This window comes from Juglans regia, chromosome 4 (genome assembly GCF_001411555.2).
Source record: "Juglans regia cultivar Chandler chromosome 4, Walnut 2.0, whole genome shotgun sequence".
Classification (NCBI taxonomy): domain Eukaryota; kingdom Viridiplantae; phylum Streptophyta; class Magnoliopsida; order Fagales; family Juglandaceae; genus Juglans; species Juglans regia.
In genome coordinates this window covers 9,033,467-9,051,807 of record NC_049904.1, presented here as the reverse complement: position 1 = coordinate 9,051,807, position 18,341 = coordinate 9,033,467, and the positions used below count along the sequence as shown (strand labels likewise).

Genomic DNA, 18,341 nt, shown 5'->3' with positions numbered 1-18,341 from the left:
TGCCAAGTGTCACTCATGCATAGCTTACTAGAAGAGTGAAATGATTGAGAAGTGGAAGAGTTGCATTGGGAAGGGGCAAAAACCTAGTCCCTAGGTTTCAGCCAACACACACATTTCCTCACATGATGCCACTTGTCACTTACTTGTCAAAACCCTAGAGAGAGAACCATGGGGAAGATGAAAAGTTTGCTTGGCAAATGACACTCACGCCCATTGAGGATTCTAGAAGAATCTTGAGATAAGAAGAAGAGAGAGGGTCGGCTAGGGCAAAGAATTATACACGCCACCACCCACCTAGGAATCAACCACACGTTACCCTTGATCTAGGAAGGAGAAAATGTTTTCTTGGGGGAGATGAGAGGATTTTCGACAACCACACACACACGCCCCACTTGCCAAATGTCAAGCATGCACACGTGCAGTTGTCCAAGATTGATCTAGGGTTTGATTTTGACCTTTTTGCCACCAAGTTCAGTGAACCTAGACACATAGAGGAGGGCATAGATGAAATTAGGATTTCAGATTGGGGAAGCCACAGGCCACTTGTCCAAAAGATCTTTGGTTTTCTATCACAATCCCATCATGGGGAAGGTGAAGAGATACTCAACCAAGATGCCAAGTGGCATCCATGCACCAAGACCTTTGGTTTTCCAAGGAGGGAAAAGACGCCTATAAGAAGGGGGGAGTCGAAAATGGGTAGTCCTTTGGTCATTTTCTGATTTTTACTTGTGTCACTCGAGTACACCATCTTCAACACAAGTCTCTTACATTCCACTATTTTCTCTCCACCCAAACACCACACACGCACCTACCTCCAACCACCATTTCAAGCACACTAAGGAGCACCAACACAATCCAAGGGGAAAGAGCACATGAGGTAAGGACCATTCACTTTTCTCTTATACACACACACGGTCAAAGAGAGAAACAAGAGTAGGGTTTCGGGCTTCATGAGTTTTCACATACATGCGAACACACACACACATTCAAGAGGGCTAGGGTTTTTCTTCAAGAGGGAGAGAGAGACCCGAACCACCACTTGCCTTAAGCAAGTGAATATGAAAATTTGAAAAGGAAAGAGAGCCACGACCACTACACTTAGATAAGTTACGGTTTATTTTTTCATGAAGTTTCAGATTTGAGAGTGAAGTCTGAATGTTAATGAGCCCTTCTTGTCTTGGGAATGAGTTTCATGAGCTATGTACACGACACACACTCAATATGCATTTTCAACTTGCTATTTGTAATCATTGGATTTTTGTAAGTAGACATTCAACCTACTTTTGGATAATATGTGTATATGATGTGTGAACTTGCTTTTGCTTGATATTGGATTGGATGAAATCTCTTATCATGTTACATACTTGGTTTTACCTAAATATGTGTTGCCATATTGATCGTTGGTTGAATGAAAACTCTTGTAATACCATACCTTGTATTCGAATCTATATGATTATGTTGCCACGTTTTTTGATGATATTATACTGAACATGTTAGATGTTATAAGTCCTTGTTACTTTTGTAAAATCATGCTTTCAAGTACTATATGTTTCGGCCAAGCGTAGTGAATGAGGTTGTGAATCTATTTTACCCTTTGTTACTTGTTGAATGTCATTGTTTGTATGTGTAAATCAAGTATTCGCATGTTCTAATATTTTTAAGCTGTAACGCGGGATGTATATTGTTTGTATGATTGCATGAATCACGGCATACATGATCCACAAAAAAAACATAGCATCATAAGTCCATGTCACATGCATTGGGTTTGTGCACTGTTTTCAAGAAACGATTCAGTAAACGTTTTGTCACGACCACAAATATTAGGACGGGGGAATGCCCTAGTGGAACTTCTCTGTCCACTCTGGAGTGTTTAAAATAGAGTGATAGCCCCTAGGTCGACGAAGTACAGTCCACAGACCTCGAATGTATTCTTGTGGAAAGGATACCATAGTAGAGCTATACCTAAAGCTAGTGGGTGCTATACGGTGAAGGTGAAATATGCGAACTACCGTAATAAGTATGTTAAAGAATATGACGTAGTCACCACGATCAAGTGGGCCGTTGGATGATGCGGTAACTAATGGGGAACACACGGTGCATATGGGAGCTGTGAGGTATCCAACCATATGCTATAATAAATGAATAAGACAATGAGCTCCAAGACATGATATGTGAATGACCAAGAACTCGAGTTCAATGATATGTTATATGTTAAGAACCAAATATGAAAAGATGGAAAATACATTTTCTTGAAAAAGTTAAAAGGTCTATGTTACATGTTATTTTGAAAAGTCAATGTTGTACATAAGTCAAGTTTTATGTCAAAATGCGTCCATGCATTCATTATGGTTTGCCATTATATGCCTATGTTATCTGTTTTATTTTGTTTGTCAAGAAATCTCACTGTGGTAGTTTTCACTACTATTCCCCACCCGAAATGATATAAGTTGTTACAGGACTACAGGAGAATGACCATGGGAAAACGCAAGCGGCCAGCTCCCCGGATAGTCAAGGAGGCCCCGAAGAGCCATGAGAGCTCATCGGAGCCATCCTTAGTAGATAGGCTAGAAGCTGCCGACCAATTCATTACTGAAGTATTGCAGCTCTTCGAGGAGCTAAGGAGAATTTTGAACAAAGACAATGCCGAATAGAATTGGACTTATAAAATTGTATTTTGGAAAGGGATCATGGAATAGTGGTATTAAAAGTAATGAGCATTTTTTTTGTGAAATCAACTTTTGATGGTCCCTTATTTTGAGAGACTTTTGAAACAATGTCTATTTTGGAAGTACTTTAATGAAGTTTAAAAAATCAACAATTCTACAAACAATCGTCAGGCGTAACCTTTGGTTAACCGGCTTAGCCAATATATTTAAAAAAATAATAAAAAAAGCGGACGAAACATAAGTAAAAAAGGACGGAGAAGTAGAACTGACGTAGTTTTTTATTTTTCACCTTTAGAGAGTGGTCGTGGTCGTCTTTCTGGGTAGGGGAAGCATATCATGTTCTGTGGTCGTGGTTGGTGCTCTTCTTCTTCATTCGTCGTTTGTGGTCGTCGTCGTGGGTAGGATCGAACTGCTTGTTGCAGTTGCTAGCGTGCGTTATTCCAGATCTGGTTTTTGATGTAGATGCCAATGATGATTTGCTTTCCACTTGAACAAAACTGACTGCGAAAGCCTCATACCCCTAAAAGACCCTTCCCTTCTTCTCAATCTTTCCTCCATAGCACAGATTCAGTTCAAGTAAGTGTTCTTTCTTTTCTTTTTATTTTTTTGGCTTTCAATAAGAACACCGATGGTCTTGTAAATAAATTTGGTATCTTTCTTGTTTTTTTGGGGGAGGAATGGATGTATAAACTAAGAGTTTCCCTAGATACTGAAATAATTTTAGAAATGAACAGGGATCATAATGCTTTGATTTGGAAACTTTCACCAATGTCTTGCAAAGATATAGATATTGTTCTATTTTCTGTTGGTTTGATTTGTTCTCTTTGTTGTTACTTTGTATGGTAGCCAGGTCGAGTTTAGACATGTTGGTAAATGAATTCACATCTTAGTTAATGCAAATGGATGCTAATGATACGATTGAGGAGCCAAAGTCGGGGATGGAGTTTAATTCTCTTGAAGATATAATGCATTCCAGGGAATTGTTGTGTAAATTGTCCCTTTTTTCATCACCTTTTTTGTGTATTGAATATGTAATGCAGTGGCTAGTGAGTAAAACATTTAGAGGTTTATGGTCGTTTTGATGCTATGCTAAGATTCAGTGTCTTTTGAAAATATTACAGGAGTTGTTAGAAGGGGATTGACTTACCCTATTTCATCTACAAAGTTTTTTTTTTTTTGCACACTGGATTGTGTCAATTATACTGCTAAAACTAGTATAGGTTATGTATGCCTTACTGTCTTTGCAGTTATTGGAAGACCACATCTAAATTGAAAAAAAAAAGTGATTTGTTGTCCGGCTTTATATTCCAATTAGCACCTCACTTATGCTTTCTGTTTAAGGCATTTTTCTAATGGATTCCTTCATGGAAATGGCGTATGATGGTCTTCTCTTTTCTTTTCCCTTTTTCTCCTCATTATGCAAGCTGTATTTTACTAACAAGAGCATACTAACAACTTTTGCGATCATCCATTATCAAAAGATGAGCATTACAATTTGCACACCCTATCAACAATAACCCTTCAAACCCTGTCAGATATTTCCCCAATTCCTTGAAATACAAAGCTGATTTCCACAAAATTTTAGTTATATCCCTCTTGTTTCAAATGTTTTTCTAAAAACCAATGTTACGGTGTTTGAACTGTATAATATTGGATAGTAATCTGATCAACTTACTCTATATTAAAAAATAATGTTAAATATCATTATACAAATACTAATAAAAGAATAATAATCGAAGAATGAAAGCACAATTAAGGAACCCACGGTTTACAAATTGCATTGTTACAATTTGAAATTATAGTGAACACATTACATTGCATTCATATTGGATGGAAAAAATGCCTATGCTCAAGTAAATTCTATGAACAAGGCAAACTTTCTTGATGTCATCTTTGTTTTGTCTTGGAGTCAACACACAACACCTGGGAACTATTTGGATGCATCCTCCAGGATAAAATTATGGTTCTACCGCCACTGATTTCGATGCATCCAGATGATTAATTTGACATGTTCCGAGAAGAACTTCTGGGGGCTCCTCCTACGTGTTGCCCTGCAATTTTTTTATTGGGATTATAGCAAAGCAATCTTGCCCAAAACAATTCACCAAATGACTACACCTCATGGCCCTAGTTTACTTCATATCTCATAAACTACGTATTAGGAAAATTCAATTGAAAGTTCAGTTCTTTTTTCTCTATATCGTGATTTATCTATGACCTAAATGTTTTTATGTGTAGTGAACGATTTGACTGTTATACTTGTATTAAAAATGCCAGTTCTATGACCAAATTGTTCAGGTATCCAAGAACAAGACTGACCACTCCCCTTGCCACTGTTGAAGATCCAACATCGATTACAAGCTGGTTTCAGACACAATGTAAGGTTATCATTTCAGCACATAACAACCAGCCAAAGAACATCTACCAACAGATTCTGATAAGTTGCATTCCATAATGTAAAGATCCGTTAATTTACCTCAAAATAATTTTTCACACAAAAATAATGTAGATTTGAGTGCTTACCGACCAAACATGCTTTCTTCCCTACACTCTATTCAACTATCCATGATCCCTAATAAATTAATTGAAACCAATGCAAAATCTGAAGAACATGGCCTACCTGTTTCCAGAGGTGGGGAAGAAAACGACTTTGTGGCTCGAAAGATTTGGGGATGACGAGGGAGAGGCAGAGATTCGTGGGCTTTGTGTGAGTCCTCAGACATTCGTCGCTTGGGGAAGACGAAGGGAGGGGGGATTTCATGGGGTAAGGGCTTCGATTTTGTAGGGCTTACAACATGGATTTCATGTTGAAGACAAAGGGAGGGAAGACGAAGCATCGATTGAGTTCGTGAGAAAGACGAAGGGAGGGAGAGACAGCTGGACAACTGAACGAGTTCAAGGGTTGAAAATGATTGAAGGGAGAAGGGATTCCGGGGCAATCCATGACTGAAGGCAAAAATGAAAAGCGTCGTTTTGATAAATATCAAAATGCGCAATTTAATTTTTCATGAGGGCAACGGTTCCCCCGCGGTGCCCCCTTGCGATTGCCCATAGCATTTTTCTTTAAAAATTTAGGATGCTTACACTTTGATACCATGTTATTACACTACCACTGGTCTTATGTAGTTAAGAAAATTTTTCCGCTGCAATTTATTGCATACTGCCAGATCATTAGGTACATTGAATCATAATTGTCATGTAAGGGAGTATGTAACCTTGAATTACATGTTTCGACACTTCGATCACTGTCCAATCTCAAGCGAGGGCCGAAGGCATCACACATTTTAAGTGGTAGAGATATGAAATCATTGAAAAATGTACAACATTAGCAACCATGACTGAGCAATGACAAAATATAGAATGATGAATAACATAGCTAAACGGCCTTTTTCCCTTCCTGCAGAATTAATTTGAGAGAAATGGTGTTTCCTCAAAGCCCAATACTCAGGCTGAATTTCAAGGGGAAACATCTTAGTAATGGTAGCTGCTAGCCTGCTACATGGACAAGGGAAATATGATCCATGTATGGACAGAAACCTATATGAGAAAAATTGCAATCATAGTAAACCCATTTGAGCTCTTTATCTATCAGACTTAAGAACCAATACTAATCATGAGGATTGATCAAGATCTTCAAAATCTGGTGTTAGCTGCTTATACCACAGAGACACAGAAAAACAGTGGCCGCAACATTAAATAATTTATGTTTTCAGCAACTACATCGTAAAGCCTACTCGTGTGCCACAGTACCTCCACCAGCAGCTTCCAATACACTCCTAGCTTCTGTGTCTGGATCAGCTAGCTCACTCGGGGTCTGTCCAAAAATTATTACTAACTGTAAACATGAAATGAAGAAGAAAGAAAAAACCAATTTCAAAGTCCATTCAAATACTAACCCTTCCATAAGTATTTGATTTTGCAGGAGATGCCCCAGAAGCCAGTAACAACCTTACAACATCAACATGCTCACCTCTTGCAGCATGGTGGAGAGGCTGTAAATTAGTGTCAAAATAATGATCAATAACTACTGAAATAAGGTATATTAAAGAAAAGGTTTTTTCTATATCAAAAAAATAAAAAAAGGAAAAAATGAAATCTGAGAAATCCCAGTGCATCTTTGCTGTCATGCAGACAGGATTACAACAGTTTTTAACTAAGTTTTCGTTAGCTGGTTAAATGGAGAGACTTCCAATTAAAACTTTTTTTTTTTTTAATATTTATAAATGACTTCCAATTAAAACGTCTTTTGATAAGTAGATAAGTAGAGACTTCCAATTAATACTCACAGTATCACCTTCCGCATCAACTGATTCTAACATCCTCTTTACAGATTCTGTGTCATTTGCTGTGTTTAAAAGAAGTTGGGATATCTCTACAAATCCTGCAACATAGATGTGAGCATTAGAAATCATGGAATCTCTGGGAAAAAAATCATTGTTATAAAAGAGTTAGGAAGTGGTTTAGCCTACCTCCTGCACAAGCATCATGAAGAGGAATTGCACCGTCTTCATCTTTAGCTTCCAGGTTAGCTCCTCTTTCCAAAAGTAGCTGTGTGGCAAAAAGCATGCAGAATTTACTATTATTGTTATTATTTTGACAGACATTAATTTCAAGAAGTTACAAAGAGAAGTACAAGGCAACTGACCTGAACACAGGGGAAATGGCCATAGAGACAGGCCAGATGGAGAGCTGTGTCCCCATCTTCCACAGGTTCATCAATGCTGCCAGTCAAGTTATCTGCACTTGCATTGATTAAGAAAGCATCAGCAGGAAAATGACCTCCAAACAGGGCTTTAGGATGCCACAAAAAAGCAAAACCATGATGCTCTTTTCCATGGCATTTGAAGGTCCAATTTCATGTGATAGTGTAATTTCTAGAAGCTGAAAATAGCATCCCTACATAATTGTCCAGACTAATGTAATAATTTCATAAATATCACACGTCAAAATTCAAGTTACCATGGACACACTGTTTTTATTTAATATATTACAAGAATATGCAGCATGACCTAAAATATAAATATAGATTACAGAAGGCCCTTTCAATTCTCTTTCTTCTTCACCCTACTTTCTTTTTGTTTCAATCACACCCATCCCCCCTTGCCCAATGGATTTAGATTAGAATTTGGATTTCAAATCAATAGATTTGAAATGCTATGATTTCAAATTCCTTTATATTTAATGTAATTTGAAATCCAAGATTTTGAAGGGTTAAGACCTGGTCTAGATTTGGTGCAAAATCCACGTCCAACTTTTAATACATGATCCAAACAGAGAATTTGGATTTTAAGGACCCATATTTCAAATCCTTCTCCCCAAAACCCTTTTTGGAGATCATCTTCCTGCCGATGCTAACAAAGTATTCTTGAACTTCAATTCATGAAGTATTCTTGGGAATGCTAACTATAAAGAAAAAGCATTCGTGGGAATGAAAGGATGAAACTGAATTGAGTGAACTCTTTAATCCGACCTCATGATGTACAGTTACTTGAAGTCAGCTGAAAAGTGGATGCGTGGCTTGCTTCGCTTAGATTTTAATACCTACATCCTATGAAAAGTCGACAGAATTTGATGTACCAAACTTCCCTCAATGATCTAAACTTTGACAAAGGAAGCGATCATAACCCAGATTTCTAAACATGATCAAGTCAACAACCTATATAACCTTAATATTCTGAACATAAAATCAGTCAATGCATTACTAGTTTCTTTGCGCATCCTTCAAAAGTTGTACCATTTAGGTCATTCTTGTCAGTGCAACATGTCTAACGAACTTGGAGGTTAACCTGTTTGCCTCTCTAGCAAAATCAGTCTCAGCAAGTCCTAACACCCAGCCCTTCGCCCCAGATCCCATATACAAACCTCAAGGGCTAAGACCAAGAAAATAAGGCATAAAAGGCCAGGATACTCAAACACCGCAATTGCTTGGTGAAAAGCTCAAACATAAATAATGATAGCAATTCGGCCCATAAAGATATCTTCTACACTAACCAATATTGATTGCCAGCCATACCAAATCAATCAAATCCAACAAATCTCAAAACACCAAGTCTGTGGTTTCACATCTAACTAATCGTCATTCCAGCCAAAACACACACACACACACACACACACACGAAGACAAGCTAGGTTACTTTCTCCTCGGAACTGAAACCAGCAGCATCCCTACCAGAAGATTGATTACTGGCTAATGTTAGTAAAAGCATGCATAAGCACAAAGAAACAAGGTGAAGTGCTTTGCTTACCAAAGGTGTAGTGCATTTACAAAGCACACTTTTTGTGCAAGGGGATAAACCATAGAAAAGGGTACTTTTGTATCTTTAAAAAAAATTATAGAATATTAGTTCAAGGCCAAGGAAATGATGTAAATAAATACTCTTAAGTATTTAATTGATATTGGAGATCATTTACATATTATTTTGATTGGCAACGGGTGTCCAAGAACAGCATCTCGACTAATCCTGGGGGTGCACAGGCCCTCGGCAAGGACTTTCCAGCAAATGCACCTCCGATAATGCAAAGCAAAAATCCCCAGTCCGATGGCCCCTAGAGATTGTTTGCACCCAAGGGGATTTGAACCATAGATTTGGGAAGAGCATACCCCCAAACCCAAGGCTTTTACCACTTGAGCCAACCCCTAGGGGATACGGCACCACATGTTGTCGTCATATATGATGAATATGCTTTGAACCCACTTTAATAGTCCAAGCTAACTTTATAGATGGATTAAAATTTGATTGCTTATGTTAGCACATAAGTCAATACCTACAATCTTGAGCCTTTTTGGTCATGGTCCTGTTGGTATATTTTGATTCAATCATGTGTTGATGATGTGTTTCGCACACCTCAAATCTAGCGTTCATCCCTAGCAAATAATAATAAAAAAAAAGGTAAATAAGAGAGAGAGACACATGGATTTACATGGTTCTGCATAGAGCCTACGTCCATGGGGTGTTTGGAGGGCAAATCCATTATAATGGGCGTGTTTTACAGTCTCTCATATCTCACAGTACAATGGGGGTCAATGACCACTTTAGCCTAGAGAAGATAATATCTCTAGAGTCTTTTGGATTGAGGTTGAAGAAACCATCCGAGTATTGAGCCAGCCACTCTACTTCCCGAATTGAAGAATATTCCAATTGCTCCACCAGACGACATCAACACGCTTTCCTCATCATATGGCATCACCACAACATTTGTAAAGGATAGCAACTCCACCACAATTGCCACTACCTTGGAATCATCTAGAATAACTTAGAATAGGCTTGATACATGACCTATTGGCTCGTTTGTAATTATCTTGGCTTTGTTTGTAATGCTCTGGCAATTGCTATAACAGACTCTGCTGCAAATGATAATGCACTACAGAGCACACCACATGTTTGTACAAATATCAAAATAAGTTAGGATTCCTTCTTGCATATATATACGAAATGTATACAGCCTTTACAATTAATGAGAATCAAATTATTTCTTCATCTTCAAACTCTTACATGGCACCAGAGCTGGAATCGACCAACGTCTCTTCCTCATGGCCAGTGAAAACTCTTCCTTCTCTAAAAAACATTTTTCCTCCTCCACCACCTTCCAACTCCCAAGCAACTTCTCCCATATCGTTTCAGTCAAGTTAAGCTCAGACAACTACCTTCTTTGGCACGCCCAAATCATCCCTTACCTCCATGGCCAAGAACTTTTCCAGTTCATTGATGGTTCAACTCCTCCTCCACCTCCCATGCTTCCAATCTCTTCTCCCTCCCAATCTGGACAATCCATCTCTCAACCCAACCCAGCCTACCTTATTTGGCACAGTGCTGACCAGCTCCTGCTCAGCGCACTTCTCTCCTCCTTAATTGAACCCATTCTTGCCCAGGCTATTGCCTCCCACACCTCTCATGAACTATTGATCATTCACATCATGTTCACCTCTCAATCCCAAGCAAAGATTTTCCAGCTCACCAATCTAAAAATAGGTTCCCTCTCCGTCACAGATTACTACCGCAAAGTGCATCTTCTCTCCGACACAATGACTACGGCTGGAGAGCCTCTATGTGATTCTGAGGTTGTCTCTTACCTCTTACATGGCCTCAACTCAAAATATGAGTCTGCAGAATTATTTAACCATCTCCTCACCTTTGAAAGTCGTCTCAGCCTTAAGTCTATACAACAAGGGCTACTCCCAACCCCCTTTGCCCTTGTCACCACCACCTTTTCTCCTTCAAATTCCCAATGTGGAGGTTGCACCTTCTATCGTGGTAGTCAACAAAATCAACGTGGTGGCATTCTCGCGGTGGCAAATCCTTCTCAACCCCTCAACATCTATCTCAGTCTTCAAACAAGCCAACTTTCCAAGTTTGCAACAAGGTGGGTCATGTAGCACTTAAGTGCTACCATCATTTTGATCAAGCCTACCAGTTTGATCCACCACGCTCTCTTTCTGCGCACTACACTAGTTCTCCTTCTCTCTCAGACCGTTCGTGGTACCCAGATTCTGCAGCCACCAATCATCTAACCTCTGATCTTCAGAACTTGAATCTCTCAACTGAGCCATATTCAGGTCCCGAAAAAATTCATGTTGGCGACTGCACTCCTCTCCCTATCACACACATCGGGGACTCTCAACTTTCCTCCTCTTCCTCTAAATTTTTACTACGTAAATTGCTTCATGTGTATCATATAACAAAAAACCTTGTGTTTGTTCAACAATTTTGTCATGATAACTCTATTTTCTTCGAATTTCATGCCTCTAATTTCTTTGTGAAGGACAAACGGACGGGCACTCCTCTTCTCCAAGGACCAACTCGTAATGGCCTTTATCTTGTTCCTCCTCCCGCTTCGCCATCATCTGGTCATGTTGCTCTCATTGGTGAACGGACCACTTTAGCTCAATGACATCATCGACTAGGCCATCCTACTCTTCAACTTGTCTCTCAAATACTGCGCACCAAGTGTCTGCCCTTTCTTCCATCTCAACCGGACTTTTTTGTTCAAGTTGTCCTCTTGCCAAGTGTCGGCAACTTCATTTTAAAAACTCTGTTAATCGGTCTTCAAGACCTTTGAATTTAATTTTTGTTGATGTTTGGGGTCCATCCCCTTATCTATCAAGGGACGGTTTCAGTTACTATATTTCGTTTGTTATGATTGTAGTAGATATACTTGGTTTTATCCACTTGCTTCAAAAGGAGATGCTACCTCTACTTTTCTTCTTTTTCAATCCCATGTTGAACACTTATTCAATACTAAAATTAAAAACATTCAAAGTGATTGGGGCGGTGAATTTCAACCCCTAACTCGTATTCTTAACTCTCAAGGCATTTCACACTATCTCTCTTGTCCACATACCCACCAACAAAATGGTTTGGTTGAGCAAAAACACTGCCATATTGTTGAAACGGGTCTTGCTCTTTTAGCAACCGCATCGATTCCCTACAAATTTTGGGCCGATGCTTTTCAAACTGCAGCATACCTCATTAATTTAATTCCATCTCCATCTCTCAAAAATAAATCCCCTCATTTTATTCTTCACAAAAGGATCCTGATTACTCCTTTCTCAAAGTTTTTGGGTCGAATGTTGGCCCAACCTTCGGCCCTATAACAACCATAAAATTCATTTTCGCTCCTAATCCTGTCTTTTCCTTGGATATAGTCCTACTCACAAAGGTTACACGTGCCTTCCCCTTCCATCCATTAGGCTGTATATCTCTCGTGATGTCATCTTCAATGAAAATTATTTTCCTTATGTTGCTTTTTCAAATTCTGCTCCTGCTCTGAATCAAACCCTCTCATCCACACACACTGTCCTGCCCATATCTATTTCTACCACTTTGGGCCCTCTACCTCCCAACCCATCATCCAGCCCATTTCCTTCCTTAAGCCCTCTCCACATGCACGGCCCACTCCCCTCTTCTTCTTCCTCACCCTCTGATAACTCTTCGGCTAATTCACTTCCTCCGAAACCCCCCCCCCCCAAATTTCGATTCAACATCCCTTCCTTCCTCCAATCCTCCCAGATCACGTTTCATAACCGGATCAAAAACCAATTCATCTCGTCCAAAACAGCTTTCCGATGGTCTCACCACCTCCATTGAAACACCCAAAGAACCAACATCTTATACCACTACTTCCCATTTCACTGAATGGTGTGAGGCCATGAAAAATAAGTTCCATGCTCTCCTGAAAAATAACACTTGGACTCTTGTTCCCCCTCCCCCTTCTTCTAACATTGTTGGCTATAGGTGGGTCTTCCGAACCAAACACCGTGCAGATGGGACTATCGAATGAAGAAAAGCCCGCCTCGTAGCAAAGGGCTTTCATCAACAAAAAGGGCTTGATTACTCCGAGACCTTTAGTTCGGTTGTCAAGCCCACTACGATTCGACTTGTTCTTTCTCTTCCTGTCTCCCATGGCTGGTCACTCGATGACTCGATATTCAGAACGCTTTCCTCCATGGTGATCTCCATGAAACCGTGTATATGGTCAAACCGATTGGTTTTGTGCACCCTGAACATCCCCATCATGTCCGTCACTTGCAAAAGGCCATTTACAGCCTCAAGCAAGCCCGTGCATGGTTTGCGCAACTTAGTTCCCAACTCTGTGAGTATGGTTTTATCCCATCTAAAGTTGATCCATCCTTGTTTATTTATTCTTCTAATTCTGTTTTAATTTATGTCCTTGTTTATGTGGATGACATTATTGTCACCAGTTCTCATGCCTCGCAAATTGATCATCTTGTTAGTTATCTTGCTTCTGTGTTCCCCATTAAAGATTTGGGAAAACTGTCCTTTTTCTTAAGCATAGAAATTTCATATCTTCCTGATGGCATTTTAATTTCCCAGGAAAAATATGCTCGGGACATCCTCTCCCAAACCAACATGTTGTCTGCCAAAAGAGTCACCTCTCCAATGGCAACTTCCACTAAACTTTCTCTGTCCAATACTCCATCGTTTTCTGATCCAACTCTCTATCGGAGTTGTGTCGGCAGCCTCCAGTACTTGTCCCTAACAAGACCTGATATTGCCTTTGTTGTAAATAAACTTTCTCAATTCATGCACAATCCCAAAAATCCTCACTGGCAAGTTGTGAAGCGATTGCTTCACTACCTCAAACAAACACTAAATTGTGGACTCTTTATCTCTAAGTCAGCCTCTCTTCAACTTCAAGCCTTTTCGGATGTTGATTGGCCAGGTTGCCCCAATGACTGCCGCTCTACCGGTGGCTTTTGCATCTTTCATGGCAAAAATCTAGTCTCTTGGAGCTCTTGCAAGCAACAAACCGTTGCTCGTTCGAGTACCGAGGATGAATACAAAGCCCTTGCCAACACCACTACTGAATTGTTGTGGATTCAGTCACTTCTCAAAGAGTTATGCATTTTCCTTCCCAAAACCACCCCTCCATTGGTGCGACAATCCCAAGGCTACTTACCTTTCCATGAATCCTATTCCACATTCATGCACGAAACACATGGAAATTGATTTCCATTTTGTGCGTGATAGTCATTGCCAAAGCTCTTCAAGTAGCCTTTCTACCATCAAAACATCAACTGGCTGAAATCCTCACCAAGCCGCTAGTCAACTCATTTAAATTTACAACGGACGAGCCTTACTGTGGTAGATACCCCCTTACGCTCGAGGGGGCGTATTGAGCCAGCCACTCTGCTTCCCAAATTGAAGAATATTCCAGCTGCTCCACCAGACGACATCAACACGCTTTCCTCATCATACAACATCGCCACAACATCTACAAAGGACAGCAACTCCACCACAACTGCCACTACCTTGGAATCATCTGAAATAACTTAGAATAGGCTTGATACATGACCTATTGGCACATTTGTAATTATATTGGTTTTGTTTGTAATGCTCTGGCAGCTGCTATAACAGACTCTGTTGCAAATGATAGTGCACTGCAGAGCACACCACATGTTTGTACAAATGTCAGAATCAGTTAGGATTCCTTCTTGCATATATATACGAAATGTATATAGCCTTTACAATTAATGAGAATCAGATTATTTCTTCATCTTCAAACTCTTACACCGAGTAATCCAACCAAAGTAGCCCCAAAAGTCTCTCAAATTAGATCCCAGATCCTTGGGTAGGAAACCCCCCTTTATTGAGGCCTTGAGAGTAGTTGGTGAGGAATGTCAGCTTTATGTCACTTCATCATTTTCGTTTGCGTGACTGACTTCACTTCCTCCCTCAGCTCTTTGGATGACTTATTTACTACTATGGAGGAACGCTAGATTGGAGCCGTACAATCCAGGGAAAAATCAGCTTAATGGTGGCATAGTAAAAAAAATTCCCATCGCGCAGGCACAACGAGAATTTGTGGGGCAACAGGTGAGGGTTAAACCGCCATAAAGATCTGAAGGAGGCCGCTAAGCGGATTCTCCAAGCCCGGCCTCGTAAATAGAAAAGGCCCGGCACACGAAAGCACATTGCCCACAATTTAGTATTTGAACCCCAAAGGGGCTGAGATCTATCCTCTTCACCCAACGTGGGTTCGGTCATGGAAAGTGCACCAAATTGCTTGGACACCCCTGAATGAGGAAGCTTACTAAGAGCCACGCCACATTAAATGTTCGGATACGCACAATCGAAAGACCTATCCGTGCCAAGATGAGCAAGCAAAAGACCTAGTGGGGTTACCGCATTAAATGTGGCAGCATGGCCCCTTGGGAAATGGGGGGGCAGTCAGGCCATAGGAGGAGTACAACTACTAGACCCTCGAAGGAAGGATATAAGTAAGAAAGGGAAGAGGAACTAGAGGTATGTTCGATCACCCTCTTCCAAAGATTGTCGTAAAATACCCCATCCCTTGACTGACTTGGCATCAAGGCTCCCCTTGGTCAAAGGGGACCGACCGTGTTCAAGCATCTTATCTTATCAGGTCGAACTTTCATGGCGAAGGGAACTCCGTCCTAGGTGTGCGAGACACATCATCAACAATGTGCATATTTAGCAAAGCAAAATATATTAAATAAGAGAAGTTTGAAATCCACAAAGAGATCATAAAAATAAATTCACAAACTGATGTAATTTGATATAGTACACTATCTACTTTATAGTAAAACAAACTTTACAATCTGACATATTACATCAAACTACATCAGTTTGTGAGTTTATTTTTGTGAAATCTTGTTGTGAATGAAACATTTTTCATTAAATAAATAGCTCTCTATTTTGCATATTAAACCCTTTTTATTGCATCTTATGGATTCTTTGTTATTATACATTACTTTTAGAAACGTGCACTTTACTTCATTCAAAAGCGTGCTTGCACTTTGAGCTAGGCTGTAGACGCCACTTATGCTAAGTGTATCAACACTGCAAAAGATTGTGCATAGAATTCAAAATACACTTTTGGTAATTACAATTTAAATAAAAATACATATGCCAATAGTATCAATTTATTTCATTTCAGAACTAAGACTTTTGGTAAATCATGTACAGAAAAAGCAGCTCTACTCATTAAACCAAACGAGCCAATGCGTTTTGCTAACCATGAAAATTGTACATAAGCACTCTGAAGAAAGAAAAATCCAGCTGAAACAAGTTATTAGCTATTTACTACCCCCCAAAAAAAAAAAATGCAATTATTTATCTGCTTCCAGAATTTTACGAAAAAGTAGACAAAAAGCAAAACCACGTCTGCTCTTTTACTTACACATAGAACTTATGGTACCCGAAAGTTCACGCTTAGTTCGAAAGCTATCTAAGATTAGCCCAAAAAACAACCCCGGACAATCGGATAAATCTGACAAACTAAAGCACCAAAGATAAGGTATGAAGAAGAATAAGATAAAGAGTAAGAATGGAACCTAGGGCGAGGCGGAGAGCGTCGAGGTCGCCAAGCTGAGAGGCTGCGGCGAGGTCGCGGAGGTGGGGAGGAGTGTCAGAGTCAAGCTCGATCAGACCCTCTTCTTCGAACAGAGCATTGTCTTCGTTTTCTTCGTCGTCCATCATTCCGTTGAGCCTTCCGGGAACCGCCATATCCTGGGTTTGCTGTCCTTCCCCTCTGCTTTCCCTCTTTCCAGACTCGGCCACGTTAACATGTATGCTAGGGTTTAGCGGACCACGTCTTCAATTTGTTGCAAAGTCCGTGTCAATTAGGGAGGGAACCGATCCCGTTTTAGGTGAAATTTGGAATCAAATCGGTATGTACTGATTTTATATTTTTAATAGAGTTCTTTTGGACATCAGCCCATAGCCGCAGCACATCTATGCTGTGGTTTTTTTTTTTTCACCCAATACATTTAGTGTGCAGCGGTTGTTATGCACAGTAGAGTGCGATTTATATTTTCTCTTTTTAATAATCGATTATAAACCGATTATCCTTCTAAATAATGAGTTTTTATTTACAATTATATATTATATAATATATAATATATAATAGTAGTATAGTATATTATAGTATATAATAGACTATGGTGATATATTATAATATATAATGATATAGTATTGGTATAACTATTAATACAATAGATTATAGTAATATAAGATTTTAAAATTTAATACTATATTAATTAATAATTTATCATATAATAAAAAATTATTTTAAATTATATATAAAAATTATATATAATATAAAAAATTATAATATATATGAATCGGTCTGGTTTGGTCCGATCCGGTTTTAGAGAAAGAAAAACTGGAGTCGAACCAATTTTGATCGGTTTTAAGAAAAATAAAACTGGTACTAGATCGATCCAAACTTAGTAATAGACCAAATCCACCAGTACGATCCGGTCCAGTTTACCAATTCATCGATTTTTTTTACACCCTTAATGTTAATTATAAAAATCTTGGGATTTTTTATTATTATTTATAAATAGTACAAAACGAAGTTTAATTTTGTGAAAGTTATTTTGAACATATGTTTCTATAAAACATTTATAAGTAAAAACTTTTAAGGAAAATTATTATTTAGATTAAAAATAAAATAAAATAAGAAAAAAAAATTTGAAGCGTAGGTGGCAAGTGTACTTGACTCAAGCTAACCAACCATAGAGCCACCCCTGGGGTGATCTATTGTGGCCATCCATCAATGGGTGTGGCCACGAAGGTTCACCGAGTATGGCCATGATGTGTCACCAATGGTATTACTTGTAGGACTGTTCATCTAGCCCGAAAAACATGTTCCGACTAGACCCGATCTAAGAACCTTCTGATTAAGTGGTTACCTAAATAGCCAATTACCAGACCAAAACATACTTTCAAAAACATATGATTTTCTGACCCGACCTTTTTTTTTTTAATTTATTTAAAGATCAGTTTACTAGAAAAATTTGATTACTATTCTATATAAAAAATAAAAATCCTTCTAACCAATTCTTGATAATTTCTTAATGCTACAAAGTCAAGTCGAAGTGCACTCATGGACCCATCAAAATGCATGGCATTTTTAATTTTTAGACTTTTTTAATCTTTAATATGCCGTCACGTGACGACTTTTGATTGATCGATATGTTTATTTTTGGTACATTAATCTTGTGTCGTTATAAAATACAAATGGGAATTGGATGTAAATGAGGAAATTATTGTATTGGCATATTTTGTACACTTGACTATTCAAGAGAAATCAATTACAAATAACACTTATTACAAAATCAATCATTTAATCTCACAGAGCATGAATGAGCCTCTGAGTCACTATTGGTTAATTAGAATATGCATTTTT

The 18,341-nt window shown here is 39.0% G+C and overlaps 1 protein-coding gene across 1 annotated transcript; it reads right to left on the bottom strand.

Annotated features, from left to right (window-relative positions):
- Positions 1-6,075: 6,075 nt before the first annotated feature.
- On the bottom strand, positions 6,076-16,801 carry LOC108990545 (poly [ADP-ribose] polymerase tankyrase). The gene is made up of 6 exons (XM_018964542.2): positions 16,483-16,801; positions 7,312-7,403; positions 7,136-7,214; positions 6,953-7,047; positions 6,563-6,658; positions 6,076-6,480 (listed from the first exon to the last, which is right to left on the bottom strand). Exons 1-6 carry the CDS (start codon positions 16,652-16,654, stop codon positions 6,397-6,399), a joined length of 618 nt encoding a protein of 205 aa, XP_018820087.1. The 5' UTR covers positions 16,655-16,801; the 3' UTR covers positions 6,076-6,396.
- Between the last annotated feature and the right edge of the window lie 1,540 nt (positions 16,802-18,341).

What these genes read in the sequence shown, in the direction of transcription:
- LOC108990545 (XM_018964542.2), bottom strand. Translation starts at nt 16,654, where the DNA reads ATGGCGGTTCCCGGAAGGCTCAACGGAATGATGGACGACGAAGAAAAC. An exon ending in CGCTCTCCGCCTCGCCCTAG is followed by an intron (nt 7,404 to 16,482) that starts GTTCCATTCTTA and finishes ATGCAAGTGCAG; the next exon opens with ATAACTTGACTGGCAGCATT. An exon ending in TCATGATGCTTGTGCAGGAG is followed by an intron (nt 7,048 to 7,135) that starts GTAGGCTAAACC and finishes TCTATGTTGCAG; the next exon opens with GATTTGTAGAGATATCCCAA.